At 37.7% G+C, this 21,648-nt stretch overlaps 1 protein-coding gene across 5 annotated transcripts in view; it reads left to right on the top strand.

Annotated features, from left to right (window-relative positions):
* Window positions 1-1,756: 1,756 nt before the first annotated feature.
* SLC12A1 (solute carrier family 12 member 1) overlaps window positions 1,757-21,648 on the top strand; it is a 103,713-nt gene continuing 83,821 nt past the window's right edge. For 4 of the 5 annotated variants that reach the window (XM_045059366.1, XM_003987165.3, XM_045059363.1 and 1 more), the window contains exons 1-4: window positions 1,757-1,905; window positions 3,039-3,664; window positions 16,389-16,523; window positions 16,679-16,754. In XM_045059366.1, the coding sequence (XP_044915301.1) occupies window positions 3,245-3,664; window positions 16,389-16,523; window positions 16,679-16,754 (631 nt within the window). In that variant the 5' untranslated portion in view covers window positions 1,757-1,905; window positions 3,039-3,244. Of the gene's footprint in view, window positions 1,906-1,933; window positions 1,986-3,038; window positions 3,665-16,388; window positions 16,524-16,678; window positions 16,755-21,648 lie in introns of those variants that run through there. The other variant, XM_045059365.1, reaches the window with a different exon arrangement.

The following is a 21,648-nucleotide window of genomic DNA, read 5'->3' as shown; positions in this document are numbered from 1 at the left end:
CCCAAACCATCTTCCATCTGCTCCAGAACGTCTGAATCCCCTTAATAGAGAACAAAGACTTTCATTTCATGGTTAAGATAAAAGGCTTAGAACAAAAATGTCTGGTTGATGTAAGACCGAGACTAAAACTAATTCACACAACACTGCAGTCAGACAGGCAGACAGCAAGGAAAAAGCAAAATTGACCACTATCAGATGCATGCACAGTCTTTGGCAGAGGAAAAGGTTAAGGAATAAATAGGTGGGCTCCTGAAAGAGGGATGGAGCTGAGGGAATGGTTGAAGGAAAAGGGGACTAGAGGTGGCAGAGATAACTGCAAGCGAATTCAAAGCTTCCCACCAGGACCAGGGAATAGGACTTATTTTGAGTACCAGCCCCGTCTTAGCTGTTCTGAATAACAGTAACACCCAGATGAATCTCAAATGAATCTGAATCTGAAAGGCGTAATCCCCATGCCTTCTGTGTGGGGAGTCAGAACCTTTTGTCGAACAGATAAATGCCTTGTACTTAAGAGCAGAATGAGTTAGTGGTACATAGTTGTAATTCTGTCTCTATTTTTGAAACAGCCTCTGGCATTAGCCTGGCTGGTTAGCATGACATTTACCTAAGAGTGTCTAAGGAGTTTTACTTAGGTATCTCCAGACCCTTTTCTACAATCCAGCATCTGTTCACCAACTTAACTTTCCTCCTACTTTAATAGGCATAGAACCTATCCCAATCTCTAACAATTCACTTTGGAATCTTGGATATGACTAAGTAAAAGTCAGCAGTCAATTGTAAATATTCCCAACATAGTAAAAGCAAGTGCTAAGTACAAACCAGTGCTGATCTAAATCCTATACACAAATTAACTCATTTGATCTTCACAGTAACTTTACAACAAGGTAGATAACATTATTATCCACAATAGCATTTTACAGATGAGAAAGTTAAGGCTCGGAAAGACTGAGTAATTCGCCAAAGCTCACGCAGCTAGGAAGTGGCACAGCTGGGTTGCAAATTGAGTATACTGACTTCAGAGTCTTGCTCCTAACCACTGTGTTTTGCCACAACGGTGCTGCTCAGGCAGGTGGAAATCACTTGGGTAGTTTCTTATAAAACACAAGGTGGATTCATTCAATCAATCTGATTGAAAACCAGTGACAGGACCTGTGTGGAGGAATTGTTTGTGCTGTCTTAATAATCACCACCTCACAGATTTGAGCAAAACCTGTCTCTCAACAACACTAAAAAAACGGGTTTGATATAAATGTTTTGCCAGGTAGAGACAAAAAGGTCATTTAGCAATGCCACTGGGAACCTTACCCACGGTTTCATTCCTGCTTCAGTTTTTCCACTAGGTAGAAATATTTTCAATAAATCACCAATTCTACATTCAATCCACTCACTTCCCATGCAGAGAAGAATTCAGCTAATATCTACTATAAAAAAGAAAATAATCTCAAATACCATTTTCTAGTTACCAAGTATAGAAATTATCTCTGGAAGCCTAGATTTTGCTGTACATGTTAAATAATAGGAGGCCACCAGGAATCATGAAGACAATGGGATTGAATTTATTTAGCCCCAAACAGCTAAAGCACTGATTATATTTTGGTGGATTATTACTGTTGAGCAATCCAACTTCCCTTATGAATTAAAGAAACTTAATGTGACTTTCTGTCTAAATGGATTAATGATTTACTACTGGTTACTAGTTGATGAAGTACTTAAGGTTCCTCAGGGCTAATGACTGGGCAGGGCCCACGGTATTATTCGAGGCCAATCACTGCTCAGTCACCTCTTTCAAGGAAGGTTCTAACCAATAAGAAGCCCAAGGTTTTGGAGTGAAAGTTAGGTGCCCCATATATGCCTGGGTGGTGTTGAAACAGATAAAGCTTCCTGAGAAGAAGGCTTCTTCTGATGGTAAGTTAAACATTTCTGGATGGGGTAAAAATCACACTTAATATTATGTCATAAAGTAGATCCTGAGGAATGGAGTAAAGGTAAGGATGTCAAGGACTATGAAGAGACATGGGATGGTCTATAAAAACTAAAGAGATAACAGCCTCACTTATAGTTTCGCCCCAAAAAATGTTCTTTGCAAGTTGAAGTTAAGATATTTTTTTTAATTCAAAGAAATAGCCTAGTAACTTCAGGAGACAGGCACGGTTTTGTTTGCATTTGTCTGCTTTTCTAAAAAGCCAAAATTTAAGTTATCAATAAAGAACTATTAATCTCACTAAAGAATGTACTAAGATGGCTCATATCATGGATGGTAAAAGAAGTGATTATGTAGTCTGCCTCTCAGTCAAATTAAAAGCTTCTCAATGAATTTGAGACTATTTCATTAAAGAGAATTAACAGGGCATGATTATCTTACCTAAATATAGCGTACACCTTTATTAAGGACTGAGATTTATTTCGTTACACTGAATACCTATATATTTTTAAAGATTCCATGATAGTATTTGCAAAACATAAATGTATGAGCAGATGAGAGGCTAGTAAAAGATCCATGAATTTACAAAGCTATCATCTTCACAGGATTTATTTTTAAAAATTAACAAGCATGTATTTTTTAGAAGTTAAAAAATATTTTTAAATTTTATAATCATCATGGAATATAATCATCATTATTAGATAGTATGAATTCATGTCTATAAAAAATACTTTGCAGTTTCAACATTTAGTACTGTCAATGAACTGTGTTTCAGACTGAGAATATTCTCATCTTCTCTTACTGTACTCACTGGTAGAGTTATATCTTTTCTAAAATCATATTAAATCCAACTGCACTGAGTCCAAACAAATGCTACAAACATAGATAATATTTTAATGACTCCATTGAAAATTCTGTTCGCTGAAGCAGGTCCCTAGTTATTTATTATGGGATTTAATTGCTCAGGTGACTAGAGTTCCCGGACAGGTAATTTTTAATGGAATGAATTTAAGATATTATATGTTTTGTAACAGAAAACTCTGCCCTCATACCCCTATGCCTACTTAAATGTATTTATATTACTTGAAACAAGTTTAATTTTCTTTTTCAATGGCAGCTTTGAAGAACATTCAAAGGATGTATAGGAGAGAAACAATACATCAAGAATCTATTTGTTGAGTCCTTCTAGAACAAAGGCCAGGAGCTCCCTAATGTAAACACATTAAAGTTTATTTTGAGGAGGAAATACATAGATTTAAAAAAAAAAAAAAACCATAAAGTAGACAGCTTAGTCCAAAAAAAAAAAAAAATCCCTTTTGGAAGATGTCACTGAACAACTCTTCCAATGTATTTCTGGATTCAGCGCCCAGTAATAGCAATCGCTTTCAAGTTAATGTCATAAATGAGAGCCACGAGAGCAGCGCGGCTGTGGATAATAACACCGATCCTCCACATTATGAGGAAACCTCTTTTGGAGATGAAACCCAGAACAGATTCAGAATCAGCTTTAGGCCTGGAAATCAGGAGTGCTATGACAATTTCCTCCAAAATGGAGAAACCGCTAAAACAGATGCCAGTTTTCATGCTTATGATTCTCACACAAACACATACTACCTACAAACCTTTGGCCACAACACCGTGGATGCTGTTCCCAAGATTGAGTACTATCGCAATACTGGTAGCATCAGCGGGCCCAAGGTCAACCGACCCAGTCTGCTTGAGATTCACGAGCAACTTGCAAAGGTAAGCTTCAGGGCACAGGCAAGTATCCTCCCTCCCTTTATTCCTTCAGGTGATCTCCTGCTCTTTAATCATGCTATGAATGTCAGAGTGTCTTGTGGAGAAGTCTATTCCAAACCACCCTCCTTCCTTACACAGCTGTCCCTCGTTCCCAATAACTAGACAATACACGGAGTGTTTCACAAATATTTACTGATTACCGAGAACTAAAGAATTAGCTCTGAAAGTGAGGCAGTGCATTATATTTTCTTTAAACTTATAGTGTACTCAGTGCACACTTGGTTAAACATTCCAAACCAGATACTAAGCTAATTTCACCTTAGTATGAATGCCTCTGCAACAGTTGTAAGAGGGGGAAAAAACCAAAAAAACCGAAAAATCATCACTGGAGCTTACTGTAGTTAATACTGTGGTGTCAGCCTTTAGAGCACATGGGTATTTTATATTCTTTAAAGAGAAACCCAAGATTTATAAGATTCAGCATTTTATCCCTTCCTCTTCAAAACTTTGCCTGAGGCTCCTGAATGCTCTTAAGCATATAAAAGTAACTGAATTAAATTTAAGTACAGAAATGGCTAAGCTTTTCATTATTTAATGAAAATCAATAATGGGTTCCCAAATCTGCTAGAAGCAGGAGGTAGCATTTTTTCTAATCATGTAGCAAATCATTGATAAACTTCATACATTTCTTCTTCTATAACTTGCTCTAAAATATATTGATGCACTTTATCTTCCTGCTCTTCTGGAACACATTTTGGAATGAATATCATTCTTTATGGATGTAATTACTTGCTAAAAAGAATAATTAGCTGTCACATATCCAAATGTAGTTTACTTTTGCCCAGGTTTTGAGGTAAAAGAAAAAATTGATTGGAACAATTCCTTTCATATCCATTCATTCAACATTGATTTTATCAAATGGTTACCCACACTAGGGAGTCTAGGAATATTGCTCTCACGGAAGATGCTAATAAGGGTGAAGTTTTCCCTTTAGTTTCTGTTCATTCTTCTTTCCACAAGGAAACCCATCTCTAAAATGTATTCTCCTTGGCTGCTCAGGGTCCCTGACTCTGCATCCTACCACCAGAGGCTGAGTGACTTCCTGAGCGGAGCCCATGCTCTGAATGCTGTACCCTTATCCTTTCTCCTCACCAGGCTTTACTTGTCCCATGTACTATATTTGCAACAGTCTGCTGAATGGCTGGTTTCTTTACAGATAGAAGATTTAGACTTTATCTAGGATATTCGGTGCTTTGATCAAAAGAAGTTAGCAATGTGACAATGTCAGAAAAAAATGGCGGCCCCCATTAAAATTTTGAGAAGGGGGTTGATTTGAAGCTCCTGAGATCAGACCCAGGTATCACTTTGCTTTGTGTGGGAAAGTGGAAAGAAGAGAGAAGGGGGAGAAGGAAAAGAGGGAAAAGTTGGTTGTGAGAAGAGGGCACAAGGAGTTTTCAAAAAGCACAGAAAAAGAAACTTAGGGCATTATGAAGGGATTTCAATTTATTCTGAAGAAGTAAAATGAGCCAAAGTTCTCTTTAAAAAGATCTGAAATTCTCTCCCACCATACTCCACCTCATTCCACATGAAAAGTCTTAAAGCTCATCCTTTGTAAAATTAGCATCATCAAAATTTAAATATTCTCATATTTGTCCCCCAGTTTGCAAGAAAACAAAATAAAAGTCTATTTCCATTAATAAGGAAATGGAGTAAACTCACATTGTTCTTTGGACTAATGTTCTAGAGAGAGAAACATAGCTTATTTACAATTCCTAAAGCCACAGCTTATGTAAATCTTTACATAAGGGGAGAAAAACTCTCCGGGAATGGTTGGTTGTTCAAAAGCCAATCTGAACAACCGTAGTCGAAATGCAATAGCTGCATTTGACAGTTTTCATAGCTGTTTGGGATATCATATTCTTTTTGAAAATGACACAAAGACTTAACTTTGACGTAAAGCTCTTTTTTCTCAGATACAAAGAAATAGCAAATTAAATAGTTTAAAAATTAGGTTCAGGCTCAATGCCCTGAATAATCATTCTGAATGAGTATAGTAATAAGTTACTCTTTTTATGAATTTGACCCTCAGTTATCAAGACACTTCATCATTAAATCCCACAGAAGTATCCACATAGCCAAATTGGGAGCAGAATTCTAATGCAACCATGAATCTATATACTAGTGTCTCTAAACTTGTAGGGCCCAGTCCACCTCTCCATATGATCTACCTCTGTGCTATCCTTTGATACCAGACATGAACAATCTGAGACTTCGTCAACTCATCCCTTTCTTCTTTGTTAGTGAATTTGGTTCTTTTTCCTCCTGCTTACCCTCCCTCCCGTGAAAGATGAAGACCTATAGTGTAATGAGCTATGCTGTTACCTCCTTGTGGCCCTTGACATTTTTATGGTAGTTCCCCAAATCACAACTAGACATGATCAATAGAACAAATATTACATAATAATACTCAGACACATCACCAATTTTGTATGCAAAAAATTATAAATGATAATGTTTACTCAAACAATTTAAAAGTGGAAAGCAATTGACATAGTACAAGTTTGGTGATATATTTTTTTGTACCTAAGTATAATGCTTTAAAAAGCCATAAAAGTGGGGCGCCTGGGTGGCGCAGTTGGTTAAGCGTCCGACTTCAGCCAGGTCACGAACTCGCGGTCCCTGAGTTCGAGCCCCGCGTCGGGCTCTGGGCTGATGGCTCAGAGCCTGGAGCCTGTTTCCGATTCTGTGTCTCCCTCTCTCTCTGCCCCTCCCCCGTTCATGCTCTGTCTCTCTCTGTCCCAAAAATAAATAAACGTTGAAAAAAAAATTTTTTTTAAAAATAAAAAGCCATAAAAGAATTGTATATTTACATTAAGTGACAACATATTTAGACAGAAACCAGTTGGATTTTTTGCAGAATCCTGGCTATAACTTCCAAGTCAGAAAAAAAATTATATGTCAAGGTTGTCCTAATAGTTGAAATAAAAAAATAAGTTTGAAAGACGGTATTTTAAGTCTCTACCTTCACTGAAACTCTAGGAATGATACATATTGACAAAATTTGTAATCCCAATGATTTGAGATCATAGTTGAAAAAATCCTTTTATTTTCTCTGTAGTAAAGAGCTAAATGCCTATACAGATGGCTATGAATTATAGATTTCCAAAAACCCTAGTTAAAAGCAGGAAAAAATGGCTCCATCCTTTACCTTCTCTGCAATATTATATAAGCTACATAACTTCAACTGATACTGTAGGATGTTTGTGAATACTAGTTTACATGCATATAAAGTCTAGCATGTTGCCTTCTACAATGGGTAGAAACTGAACAAATCATTGTTGATAATGATGATGGCAATTTTTGTATTCACTGATTTTTACTCAAAAAGTAAAATATACACTAATAAAATATTTAAGAAGTACTGAAAAGTATATCTTGAAATGTCTCTTATCTAATATAGATCTTCAGTTTTTCTCTCCAAGACAATCATTACTGTCAGTTTCTTATAAATCCTCCCAGAAATTTTCTATGCCTATACAAATATACATATATATCTATAAGTATCTCTATCTCATCTATCTAATTTTCCGTCTGTATTTTTTTCAAACACATATTGAAACATTTTACACATTGTCGTGCATTCTACTGTTTTCACTAAACAATGCACATTGGAGTTCTTTCCATATAAAAAATATAATGATTATTAGATATCTGGTAAAGATTAATCCAGTATTTTTACTTTGTAAAAATAATTGTACTTTTACTGTCCAGCATAATCCTGTGGCCACCTTTTTTTTTTTTTTTTGATTACTAAACTACTTTATTAAGTGATCATGGTTTTATCTTTCATTTCTACTTTTTTTTAATTTAAATTCAAGTTAGTTAACATATAGTGTTGTTAGTTAACATATAGTATTGGCTTCAGGAGTAGAATTCGGTGATTCACCACTTACATGCAATACCCAGTGCTCATCCCCACAAGTGCCTTCCTTAATACCCATCATCCATTTAGCCAATCCCCCCACCCACCTCCACTCCAGCAACCCTCAATTTGTTCTCCATATTTAAAGTCTCTTATGGTTTGCCTCCCTCTCTGTTTTTATCTTATTTTCTTTTTCTTTCCCTTCCCCATGTTCATTTATTTCTTAAATTCCACATGAGTGAAATTATATGACATTTGTCTTTCTCTGACTGACTTATTTCATTTAGCATAATACACTCTTGTTCCATCCACATTGTTGCAAATCTGTGGCCATCTTTATATGCACAATTCCTAACTACAGGGCTAACCAAAATGGAACTCCTTTTCAGTCTTACTAACCACCATTGTTAGCATTTCAGAAAAATATAATTACATAAGAATCAGGAAAATATACAGCCTTTCTATCAAAGTCAGTGTTCTGATGTCATTGAAATAAACTGTCTATACAAAGAATAAAATACCACAAAAATTAAGATAGCAATATTATTTTTAAGGAAACCAACCATTTAGAGAATGTTTCAAAACAAAAACAATGGAACGACTTCACACTTGGGTCATTAGGTAGTTAGCGACAAAAAGTAATCTGTGAATAAAAAGCATTAGGAAAAGTAATTTGTGAATAGAAAGGATTACATACACTCATGCAAAAGCAAACTTTTTATGGAGAATTTTTTTTAATGTTTATTTATTTTTGAGAGAGAGAGAGAGAGAGAGAGAGAGACAGGGTGTAAGCAGGGGAGGGGCAGAGAGAGAGAGGGAGATACAGAGAATTCAAAGCAGCTCCAGGTTCCCAGCTGTCAGCACAGACACGGGGGCTCAAACCCACAAACTGTGAGATCATGACCTGAGCCAAAGTCGGACGCCCAACCGACTGAGCCACCCAGGGGCCCCGAGAATTTTTTGTTATCAGACAAGGTGCTCACACTTGGCAAATTCTCATTCAATTTTTATAACACACCTTCAAGGTAGGTACTATTATTATTGCTATTTTATAGATTCTAAAGTTTTTATAAAATCCTATGTATCTTTTATAAGAGAAAACAAAAACCTAAGTCAAAAAACTTCCAAGGACGGGGCGCCTGGGTGGCGCAGTCGGTTAAGCGTCCGACTTCAGCCAGGTCACGATCTCCCGGTCCGTGAGTTCGAGCCCTGCGTCAGGCTCTGGGCTGATGGCTCGGAGCCTGGAGCCTGTTTCCAATTCTGTGTCTCCCTCTCTCTCTGCCCCTCCCCCGTTCATGCTCTGTCTCTGTCTCAAAAATAAATAAAAACGTTGAAAAAAAAATAAAAAAAAAAAACTTCCAAGGTCAAGAAACAAAAGTCATGTGTCTAATAAATTGAACCCATGTCTGCATGACTCCAGAGTCCATGCTCTTTTTATTTATTTATTTTTTTTGATGTTTGTTATTTTTGAGAGAGAGAGAGAGAGAGCACAGGCAGGAGAGGGGCAGAGAGGACAGAGGATCTGAAGCAGGCTCCACACTGACAGCAGAGACCTGACATGGGGCTCAAACTCACAAACCTCAAGATCATGACCTGAGCTGAGATTGGGTGCTTAACCCACTGAGTCACCAAGGTGCCCCCAGAGTCCATGCTGTTTATTGCTACTTTCCATCCTCAGCCTACTCTCCCATTTCACTTTGCCTCAGTTCATTTTGACAGCTACAGAAGAAAGTGGAACTCAGGCACAAAGAAGAAATTGCATCTCAGCCCTGATGGGCAGAACAGGAGATTCAATTCCTTTCTTGTTTTGGGGACTGTGCCAAAAGATCATGTTGCTTTCTCCTACAGAATTTTTTTTTCTCTCTCTTTCTCCTACAGAATTAATTGTAGGTCTCAATCATTTTCGTTGTCATCATCAAAAGCATTTATTAGCCTTTTATATACAAGATGCTGTATAAAGTGAGTTAAAGAGATTTGATCTCTACTCTCCAGGATTTATTTTACATGTCAAATGACTTTGTTGTGGGTAGAAATAAAGGACATATAATCAGGTTAACAAACATTAAAGTACATAAACCAATGTATAAATGTTTATCTTCTTTAAGTAAACAAAGGTTTACACATGCATTCTCTGGGAAATAGTATTTTCTAAAATGTTTTAAAGTTCAAATTTGGAACTTTAGCATTCAACTTGGGGCTATCCCAAATTAGAAATATCACCAAGCCCAATTAAGTAGACATAAAAATTGAGGCAATAAGTGCCTTGAAGGAGGATTAGTGGTCACCCCTAAAATATTTGCTGGAGTGAAAATCTGCAACTAAAGACTCATTTTAATACTTATCAGAAGTTTTAGTTTTTAGTTCAGTGATAGGTGGTGAATAGACTAACAGTTCCCGTGTATATGTGGAAAATATTAAGAATCTTTTGATTTTCTTGGTTTTTTTAAAAATTTTTTCTTGAGAGAGAGAACAAGAGTGTGATGGGGGAGAGGGGAAGAGGGAGAGAGAGAATCCTAAGCAGGCTCATGCTCAGCACGGAGCTCAACACCGGGCTTTATACCATGACCCTGGGATCATGACCTGAGCCCCAATCAAGAGTTGGACACTCAACTGACTGAGCCACCCAGGCACCCCTTGATTTTACTTTCTTACACTGCTTATTACACACATAGCTACCTTTAGACCTAAGTTATCAAAAATATAAGTTAATTTTTGTGTGAGCTATATGTTTTCAGGTACAGTAAAAATATTATAATAAATTGTGACCATTAGTAGTGATTTACAGGCATGGTTTATAGCAACTTTTATTTTTTTATTTTTATTTTTATTTTTATTTATTTATTTTTTTTAATTTTTTTTCAACGTTTATTTATTTTTGGGACAGAGAGAGAGCATGAACGGGGGAGGGGCAGAGAGAGAGGGAGACACAGAATCGGAAACAGGCTCCAGGCCCTGAGCCATCAGCCCAGAGCCCGACGCGGGGCTTGAACTCCCGGACCGCGAGATCGTGACCTGGCTGAAGTAGGACGCTTAACCGACTGCGCCACCCAGGCACCCCTATAGCAACTTTTAAAACAAGAAACCTCTCACTTTCATAATTTAAAATATTCCCATTTATCACAAAGGGCTTGTAATGCACAAATATCATAACATTGATTAGTAAAATATAGGAATGTGATTAGAATTGTGTTTTTCGGGGTGCTTAGGTGGCTCAGTCAGTTAAGCGTCTGACTTCGGCTCAGGTCATGATCTTGCTGTTTGTGAGTTTGAGCCCCAAGTCGGGCTCTGTGCTGACAACTCAGAGCCTGGAACCTGCTTCACATTCTGTGTCTCCCTCTCCCTCTCTGGCCTCCGCATTCACACACTGTCTCTCTCTCAAAAATATACATTAAAAATTTTTTTTTTTAAATCGTGTTTTCCATGCTGAAATGAACCCTAAAAGTTCTCTGATCCTTGCTGGGATTGGTTTTAAAATAATCCAGTGGCAGGGGTGTGAGAGGTTTAAGTGGAATAGTACTGGCCATATGTTCATAACTGTTGAAGTTCAGTGGTAGGCACATGAGATCTATTTATTCTCCCTACTATGGCATATATTTAAATATTTCAATAATAAAAGAAAGTTTAAAACAACTGGGAGGGGATCATATAGTCCTAAATATTTATGGAGTTGTTTCTCTAGGATGGGCTAAGATTTCTACCATCCTGAGATTGAAAACCTAAAAACATGTATAGTGGCAAATATTATCTAGGTATAGTTTATTTAACAATTTTTAAAATGTTTACTTATTTTTGAGAGAGAGAGAGAGAGAGAGAGAGAGAGAGAGAGAGAGAGAGAGATTGAAAGCATGCTCATAAGCCAGAAAGGGGCAGAGAGAGAGAGGGAGACAGAGGATCTAAGGACAGCTGTATGCTGACAGCAGCGAGCTGGATGAAGGGCTTGAACTCACAAACCATGAGATCATGACCTGAGACGAAGTTGGATGCTTAACTAACTGAGCCACCCAGGTGCCCCTCTAGTTAGAACTGAAAGAATAAATACACTTATTTTTTTCTTCTTTGATGATAGCTAGAAATGCATTTGTAATTTTTCTGGGGTCTGAAAAAATCACGCATTTCATATTAAATAAAATAATCTTTTATCATCTAGCAAAACCCATTAGGAATTTACCCCTTAAACTGCATGTGATTGAAGCTTTACTAGTTTATCAATACTGGAGAGGAGAAGTTTCTTTCTTTCTTTCTTTCTTTCTTTCTTTCTTTCTTTCTTTCTTTCTTTCTTTCTTTCTTTTCTTCCTAATGAACTTTATTTTACTTTCTCTGAATACTTAATGCACAGGTAAAACTTTTGGTAAATTAATAATCATTCCCTAAAGCTATGCAGTTTAAAATGCATTTACGAAAGGTGGTGGGTCATCATTTATGATGATGGAGTATGAACAAACAAATTAATTCAAAGTATGAGGGAAAAACCTGGTTTCAGGGAACAATCATAAAACTTCTATTCTTTGAGACTTTGGTCCCAAGAAAATGCACCAGCCAGGAGTCTGTCAGCCACTGGTTATAGCTCACAGCCATTAAGTGCCCATAACCCTCAACTAAGTCTTTTCAGTACTTTGATGATAAGTTGACTTTGTAATTGCTGTATAGGCTCTCAAAGGAGGCATTTATTAAGAGTGAAACCAAGTTTTGCTTTGCCATGTTAGAAGAGGAAGATGACAAACATAGAAAAATGATTTTGCCTTCGAGTAAATTACTTCAAAGTAAGATTTTCAGAAAATTCATTGGATTTATCCTCCTTGGCACTATCCAGGAAAGGTTAAGTGACTTGCTGGGGGACACACCCTGAATTAATTGCATAGCTGAAACTAGATTCCAAGCCTCCTAGTTTATATGGTGCAGTGAGTTTTAAGCTCCTGTAAGCGAGTGAGCAATGGAAATAGATTCTGTACTTATAAATGTATTATCAGGGCTTTATAGTCAGGGCAAGAAATATACATTTAAAGGTTTTTTTTCCTTTCTAAGGCATAAATATATTGAAAACGTGGAAACTCTAGCAGGTTGAACACATTCACCTAAGAAATAGTTGAACGCCCTACATTGACTCTATTTTTGAATAGCTTTAGAAAATTATTTCCCTACTAACTTTCATATATGATGATTTCCCTGACAGGCCCTCATAGAATATTCCTTTTGCTTCATAGTGTATGTCCTAGTGATAAATTGAAGAACCATTAAACTGTGCCCAGAAGGGCATCCATCAGATAGAAATGTCCATATAAGGGGAAATTTTAAATATCTTATTCATCCTTTCGCCAATTTTTTAAGATGTTTTTTACAGTCATTGGTATTCTCATTAATCCAGATGTAAGGGTCACAGTTATGACTGGAGTTCATCTGGGAACAAAGCAATTTCCTGGACCAAACCCTCAAATACAGGATTGATCAGAAAACATAGGTTTTATTCCCAAGACTGCCTTTAAAAAGCAAGTGACTAAGGCTCTGTCTCATGGGATCCCCAATTAACCAAGGAAAAGGAAATCGCCTTCTCCCCAATGAGTAGCTGTTGATGGTCTGGCTGTGAGATCTTCATTAACTAGAATAGTGTCAATTTTAAAAGTTTTTCTCAAATCAAATCAAATAAATGAATTTCTTAACCAAATAATCTCTTCAACATTCCTGGGCATTTTATCACATTCCTCAATTCTCTGCTTTCATTGATTTTCTAGTTACGGAAAGTTAAAGTTACATTTGAACCGCGCAGCTGCCTTATGAGTGTAGAATCCGTTCAGAGAAAAAATAGGATTTTTAACTGCCTGGAGAAAAACCTCAAATGTTCCATCCATCTGTAATTGACTGCAATGTATAGACATGTGTGCTCCAATATAATAGCCCCAGCCACACGTGGCTATTGAGCACTTGAAACGTGCTAGTACAAATTGAGATGTGGTATCACTGTAAACTGCACACCAGATTTCAAAGACATAGTGTTAAAAAAAAAGAATTAAAATGTCTCATCACTGTTTTTATATTGATTATATGTTGAAATGATAATATTTGATATAGATCTATTACGTAAAACATATTAAAGCAGTCCATGATCCAGGTTCCTCCTACAAGGTGGGTTGCCACCATAGCTGATGAATATTACATTGCAAAGATTAGAAATATGATATTGTATGAAAGTTAGGTATATTTTTAAAATTTAAGGGTTCAAAGCTGAACCCAAGTTATTTCACTAATTTCCTTTTATTTTTAAAATGAGCTACTGGAAATTTTTGAATTACATCCATGACTTGCATTTCTAGCTGGTATAGATAGCCAGTTTCTGCCCTGCTAGTTCAGCCTCAATTTCTGTAGACTTTGTTTATCCATATTTTACTTTGATATGAATATATGATGTCAGATTTCAATTATCTGTGCAAGTAGGGACAGAGGATGCTTAAGATTAAGATATTCCTCGGGTAATTCAAAACTAAATTTTAACTATTAATTTCGGCTTCCTTTGTGATTCAGTTTTACCCCTCCCCTGCAATGCTGTTGGAAAATAGTAAGATGATCTGACTTGAGATTCATTCTCTTCTTCTCCCTTCTTTAATGTGGGTTACACAGAGAAAACAATGAAAAATGAAATCCTCAATAGGGATGGAAGAGAAAGGAAATAGGAGGCAGGAATGGTTAAGAAATGAGGTCATCTTCTCTGAAGTGGTAGAGATCAGGTGGCCTCCCAGCCTAGTTTATGGATTCAGTAATGTTTATTGATGACCTGCTGTATAGTAGGGTCTTTGTTGGCATCTAGGAGAAGTAACCCACATCCTGTAGTTAATATACAATGACTTACCGCATTGTATTGCATCGGTTACCCAAATGTCCACTAGTATCATGAAAAAAAATCTTGTGGGAGAACAAACTCAGAAGAAATTCTTATTGACATAGAGAAGTAGAAGAACATGGAAGAACAAGAAGACAAGAAGTCAAAGTCTCTTGGAGTAAACAGCTCAAATTAGAGTCAGATTATAGTGGGTATGCTAATGATACACCAAAGCCCAAAGAAGCAATAACTCTTAAACATGGCAAGGACAAAAACTTTGATTGCCCTCAAATAAAGTCCTTATAGTAAACACTGAGTATTTATTTCATGCCAGTCTCATTTTAGAGGGGGAAAAAATGTGCTTGTCTGAGACATCTCAGTTAGTAATAGGGGGACACATCATCCCAGCCGTAAACTAATTTAGGCCACTTAAATAGAACAAAGTTGTTCTTTTTTTTTTTTTTTAATGTTTATTTTTGAGACAGAGAGAGACACAGCATGAGCAGGGAAGGGGCAGAGAGAGAGGGAGACACAGAGTGGGAAGCAGGCTCCAGGCTCTGAGCTGTCAGCACAGAGCCCGACGCGGGGCTTGAACTCACGAACTGTGAGATCATGACCTGAGCCGAAGTCGGACGCTTAACCGACTGAGCCACCAGGCGCCCCCAAAGTTGTTCTTTAATAATGGTAGTTAAATGCTGAATCTAAGAGACTCCCCCAATGGTTTCAACCCCTTACTGGAAAATATTGCTTTTCGGGAACTCAGTGGGGTATATAGTATAACCATTAGAATCAAGTAGGTGTCAGATAGGCTAAATTAAGTGGGTGTATCTGAAATTATTCAAGGTCATATCTAAAAGAGAAGTTAGAGTTGTTTTTCACTTGAGAGAAACAGGGCTATTTCTTTCCCCAGTAGAATTCAGAGACTATCCTTACTGACGAGGAAGCTATTTTTCAAAATTGGATCACACACAAAAAAACACTAAATAAGCTTTTGACATTTTTTATACTACTTCTTATTTGTACTCAGCTTACCTTTCTAGTAGTCAGTCATAAGATTTCTTACCCTTTGTACAATGCTACCAGCACATCCAGCAATTCTCAGGCAAAGGCATATCGAATCTGAAAGAAACTTCCTCTACAGGAATAGCATCCTTGTAGCCAAACAGTGCCTTTAAATATTTTTAGAACTTTAACCCTTTTCTTCTTGTTTTTAAAGAAAATGCGTATAGGGGTGCCTGAGTGACGCAGTCAGATGAGTGTCCGACTCTTGATTTCAACTCAGGTCATGATCCCAGGGTTGTTGGGATGGATCCCTGCGTTGGGCTCCTGCCTGAGTGTGGAGCCTGCTTCAGATCTCTCTCTCTCTCTCTCTCTCTCTCTCTCTCTCTCTCTCTGTCCTTCTCCCCTGTTCATTAACTCTCTCTCGCTCTCTCTCTATAAAATAAGTTAAAACAAAAAAACCAAATACATAAATTTATAAAAGAAAATGCTTTTATGTGTTCTTTCATTCAATCTTCTTAAAGATACTGTGACATGTTTAGAGAAGAAGTTTTGTTATCATTATTTTAGGTGAATAAGATGAAGCCCAGGGAGGTTAATAGAAAGAAGTCCAGTTAGCCTGCATCAATGACATTAACCTCCTACCATACCTCAAAGACCCTCTTTCACTTCTGATAGACTTTCAGGCTGCCTTTGTTTCTTTTTCTTTTGTTTGTTCTTTTTGTATTCTAAATTTACCTAAATCTAACCATTTTCCCCTAAGGTAATATTCTCACCCGTAGGACTGCCCAAGCTCCTTTGCAGCTTTGCTGCTCCTGAAATCTCTCACAAAATGAATCCATCAGCTCCCAGGGCAAGAAAATACTTACCTTATGTGCATGCTAGAATTTGATGTGTCCAAAATTTCATGTCAATTATTTTGATTTGCCTTTGAAAGTTTTCTGGAGACTTCTGTTGACCAAATATTGTGTGTTTTTTTGCTACCTGTATAAATACAGAACGTAGCAGTGGCACCAGGTTCAGCTGACAGGGTTGCTAACGGAGATGGAATGCCTGGAGATGAAGAAGTTGAAAACAAGGAAGAGGAGGATAATGCTGGCGTTGTGAAGTTTGGATGGGTGAAAGGTGTGCTGGTGAGAAAGCTCCTATGTTTCCAAATGAAATCTGTTTGTTCCGTGTCCTAGTGGACTAAATGTTAGCAAATCCTGGACAACAGAGTTACGGACATGGCTGGGTTTTGCCCCACTATCACTTCTCATATCCCTTTCAATGCTCCTTTGGCCCACAGGTAAGATGCATGCTGAATATCTGGGGTGTCATGCTCTTCATTCGCCTGTCTTGGATTGTTGGAGAAGCTGGAATCGGTAAGCATGTTTCCCCATGCCCCGTATACCATTTTCAGTGTCAATTATAAGCTCAATAAGCAACTTGTTTTCACCATTAATGCTGAATGTGAGATGGAGGTCACAGAAATGATCTGCACTCGAGCTCTTTTACTTTGCCTCTTTGACCATGTTTGTCAGAGAGGAAAGTGTAGCGTTAACTTCTGGGAGACTGGAATTTTCCAGTTTACCAACCAGATAAATGCTCAATTTAATATTTCTATTTGTTCTTAAAGTTTTAGGTGTACAGATCTGTAGGGACACATATATTTTAAACTACCATTCATAGTTTGGGACATACTGACATTTGTGCATCCCCCTTATGCTTATTGGCAAAATTTCACTCAACAAGAACAGCTTGTGGGAAAAGTGGGAACAATGTGACCTGACTAATAGAAATGCTGAATTGTTGAACATTTGCCAAAGTAAATAATTGTGTTACTTTCAGGTACCAGTGGTAAGAAAACAAAGATTAATAAAATATGCCAGACAGAGGCTTAAACGTGATAGATGAAATGATTGAGATAACATGTGTAACTACTACTAATTTTTCTTTCTTTTTAATTTTTAAAATGTTTTTATATATTTTTGAGGGGTGGGGGGAGATAGAGGCAGAGAGAGAGAGGGAGACACAGAATCTGAAGCAGGCTCCAGGCTCTGGGCTGTCAGCACAGAGCCCAATGTGGGGCTCAAACTCATGAACTCAAGATCATGACCTGAGCCGAAGTCGGACGCTTAACCGACTGAGCCACGCAGGTGCCCCTACTACTAATTTTTCTAATGGAAAATGCATGATGTTGAGATTATTTTGAGTGATTCTTTAACATTTTTGAAGATTATATTTTACTTAAAACATGATTTCCTGTGGCAAATCTTTTTTTTTTAATCAAGAGTATATAGATATAATTTATATGAAAAATTTCCTTGAATTTTATCAAAGTTCCTGATTTAATGTGATAAAAATTAGTGACGTTCTACTTTATGTATGGAAAACGTATTACAAATCCACTTTTGGAGAAGACCTATAAATCATTAGTGTCAAGAATATAGAGATTGAGATGTGCTTTTAGACTACTCTAGAACGTATCCCAATTCACATTCAAAGTTACTCAGTCATTATTTATCATCTTTGCTCCTCAAGGCAGACTGGAAGACTAACTCGCAAAAAGAAAGGGCTGAGCTGTAAATTGAAACACTGGAACCAGTTCCCATAGTTTTTCCATGTTTCATGTTTGGCAAGTGCTGGGTTCCTGACAAAGGGCTGCTTGCCAGCTTTATGATGCATATCAAATGAATGTTTATAGCCGCAGGGTCCAAAATAAGTAGATGCTGTTCCATGGAAAATCTGCATCTTAATATTGCCAAGTGTTTGCCCCAGGGTTTCATGCAAAATTAGTTTTTTAAGGGCAGTTTAGTAACTTATTGAGATCATCAAGCAGCGTTACTTTGTTTGGAGGTGTGAGTGTAGCCAAGGGCAAGAGTAATTCTTTCTAACGCAACTTATTTAACATCCATGTGTTAAGCGATAACCTGAACCTTAATCAGATCTTACATTACTCTTTACAGTCAATCCAGTTTCATGCTTACTGCAAAAGTGTAAAACATGAAGAACCCTATCTTCTGCTAAACTGTGTATTATACTTTCAGACATCAGTGTTGTTTTAATAAGGACCTTTCCTTTAAGTAGTCATATCCTACTTTAAATGGGTGTCTAGTGGGTTTTCCTTTGAATGAAGGTTTGTTTGTTGTTGTTGTTTTAGTTCTCAGAAAGTAGACTTTAGTGAGTCATAGAAACTTATTACCACCCTTACTCAGTTTTACTGGCCTTTGCTGTGAACTTAAAGCTAAATGAGTTGATTAAGTCACCTTCTGGGTCCCATTTAGATTCCCTTTATTGGGTAAGAAAAGAAGCAAATACAAGTAGTTTCTCCTTGATTTGGGATCGTTTAGGGAAGATCCTTTCAAGAGGAGACCCTAGGAACAAAGTCAGAAAGAAGCTGGAGCGAAGAGTAACAGTAGCTACAGCCCTTGGGTAACCATTCTAGGGCCAAGAGTTTTGGCTGTCTTTTCCCCAAAAGCAAATACTAGAATAAGCCCAAAATGTCATAAAATTGTTCTCTGTCTAGGGGACTTAGGCTGGGGCAAGATGGTTTCTAGTAAATTTAAACATTAGGCATGGAAGAAGGGAGTGAAAGAGGTATGACCTAAAGCAAGTCATTCCATGAGTTTCATTTTCTCATCTGAAACTTAAGGACCTGGATTCACTGTTTCCCAATCAATTCTTTGAAGATAAAGCTAAATAACTGTGCTGTCTAGACAGACACAACTTGAGATAGGCTAGGGTAGTGCGATAGTCTTCAGACTGTGGGGTGCATAGGAATTACCTGGGAAGTTAGGTTCCAAAACCACAGAATCCTGGGATTCACTTTGAAAGATTCCAACTTAGTATGTCTGGGCATTTTTTTTATATGACATTTATTGCCAAATTGGTTTCCATATAACACCCAGTGCTCATCCCAACAGGTCTGGGCATTTTTAATAAACACTTCAGGTATTTCCTGAAATAAGTGGTTTAAGGACCAGACTTTGAGAAAACTATGAACTGAACGTTCTCTAACCTGCCTTTTACCCTGGGATTTTTTTGTTTGATTGTGAGAGAAAAGCAAATATGTTGCTGTTTAAGTGTATAAAACTTTGTTCTAGGATTTCAAATGGTTTACAGAAATATATACAGTGCAGAAGAATAAATAAGAATTGTTGGGAAAATAGAAGCAAAGGGAAAATAAGGGTATGAAAATAATAGTCAAAGTAGGTTTCATGTCCTGAAATACAAACTATTTGGTTCTGTACAGTTGCTGGGGTGAGCTAAACATTTGATATCAAATGTCTTCAAAACAAAAGCAAAAGCAAAATCGTGTGCAGAAGATAAGAAGAAATTACTCGTAGAGGTGCAAAGAACAGGCCACATGGTGATGTAGAGGTAATATGTACCAAAGGATCCCTGCAATAGATTCAAAGAATTTAGTGCAACTATTTCTTGCAACTCCAAGCTTTAAGAGTCTGTAGGGGCCAAAGCCATATGGTCCAAGTTTGTATCTCATGCCTATAGTTAGCCTCCTCCTACTGTACTTCAAACTGTAAAATAGCCTAGAGACTTCTTTTAGAGCCAGGATACAGCTGGGACCATCAAGAGAGGCAACCTCCAATACCTTGTTTCCATTTATGTCTGTCCTTCATTTCCTTCCACTTCCCCTTTTCCCAGGGCATGGCCAGAGAGATCACAGCCTTTCTCAGATGACTACTGTTCTGATTATCCCTGGAACAAGACAGCTTGCCAACAACAATTATGAAGCATCCATTTTATGTAGGGGAGCATATGTAGGCAAGAGCATTCTCACTAGAACCAGGGTGATTTCAGTGCCTGTGACCCTAAACTTCTTTATTAACAGTGGCAAGAGGCAACCTAACAAGAGAATAACAATCAGAAATTTATTAACATGTGCATCATGTGTCCACATGAGAAGACTCAGCAATGAGTAACTCAACAGAGTGGTTAGAACTTGGGCTTGCATAGCATCTTTTTAAAAATACTTTTTAAATGTTTATTTATTTTGAGAGAGAGACGGAGACAGAGACAATGTGAGTGGGGGCTGAGGGAGTGGTGCAGAGAGTGAGGGAAACACAGAATCCAAAGCAGGTTCCAGGCTCTGAGCAGTCCACACAGAGCCCAACATGGGGTTCCAACTCACAAGCCATGAGATCATGACTTGAGCTGAAGTCGGACGCTTAACCGACTGAACCACCCTGGGGCCCCTGGCTTACATAACATCTTAACAAAGAACAATGTATTCTTAGAGAAGTGACAAGACAAAGGAAAAGGACTGAGTTTCTAGGATGGATTGTGGGAAGGCAGATACATGAGGGAACTCATGGAAATTAAGTCAAGGCTGTTATGTAGGTTCTTCTGGCACTACTCCAGCCAGTAAGGGTCTAGAATTACCTCTGATGATTAACTTCTGTCCTTCCTGGTATAGAGGAAAGTAGAGACACCTTTACAAATTTATGCCTTGTTTTCAGACAAATATGGGAAGGTAGCTGCTTTTTTTCTGTCGCCGTTAGCTAAAAATATACTTTATGCAAAAGTGGTACATTTGGAGATAGCATATTCTGCTACCCTTCAGTATCCTCTTGACTGTGTGCTTCCTGAAGCTGAAAGCAGCCTTGCCTTTCTCTGAATTCTGGTTTATCACTTTCTCCCTCTTATAATCATTGACCTTCTGCACCATAAGATCCTTGAGGGCAGCTTTTTTCATTTCATTTTATTTGTTCCTTGCATTTCTCATTCTACCTGACCCATAGTTGGATATATAGTGGGCTTTCAGTAAGCAACAGCTATTATAACTATCGTGGACACAATCAAAAAGCAGTGCCACTGGGGGCGCCTGGGTGGCGCAGTCGGTTAAGCGTCCGACTTCAGCCAGGTTACGATCTCGCGGTCCGGGAGTTCGAGCCCCGCGTCAGGCTCTGGGCTGATGGCTCAGAGCCTGGAGCCTGTTTCCGATTCTGTGTCTCCCTCTCTCTCTGCCCCTCCCCCGTTCATGCTCTGTCTCTCTCTGTCCCAAAAATAAATAAACGTTGAAAAAAAAAAATTAAAAAAAAAAAAAAAAAAGCAGTGCCACTGATCGTGTACTGTGTTCTATGTGCTCTGCTAGCCACTTTTACACATGTATTCTTTCTAATCTCATTGCCATTTTTGGCTCAGAAAATAAGTAACTTGCCAGAGGTCACAAAGCCAATAAGTGAACATAGTTCAGTTTGATTCTTTCCACTTTACTTATCTGCCAGATAAACAATTTGTTACATTGGATGTAATTTT

The sequence above is a fragment of the Felis catus genome, chromosome B3 (genome assembly GCF_018350175.1).
Source record: "Felis catus isolate Fca126 chromosome B3, F.catus_Fca126_mat1.0, whole genome shotgun sequence".
Lineage (NCBI taxonomy): Eukaryota > Metazoa > Chordata > Mammalia > Carnivora > Felidae > Felis > Felis catus.
This window is presented reverse-complemented; position numbering and strand designations above follow the sequence as displayed.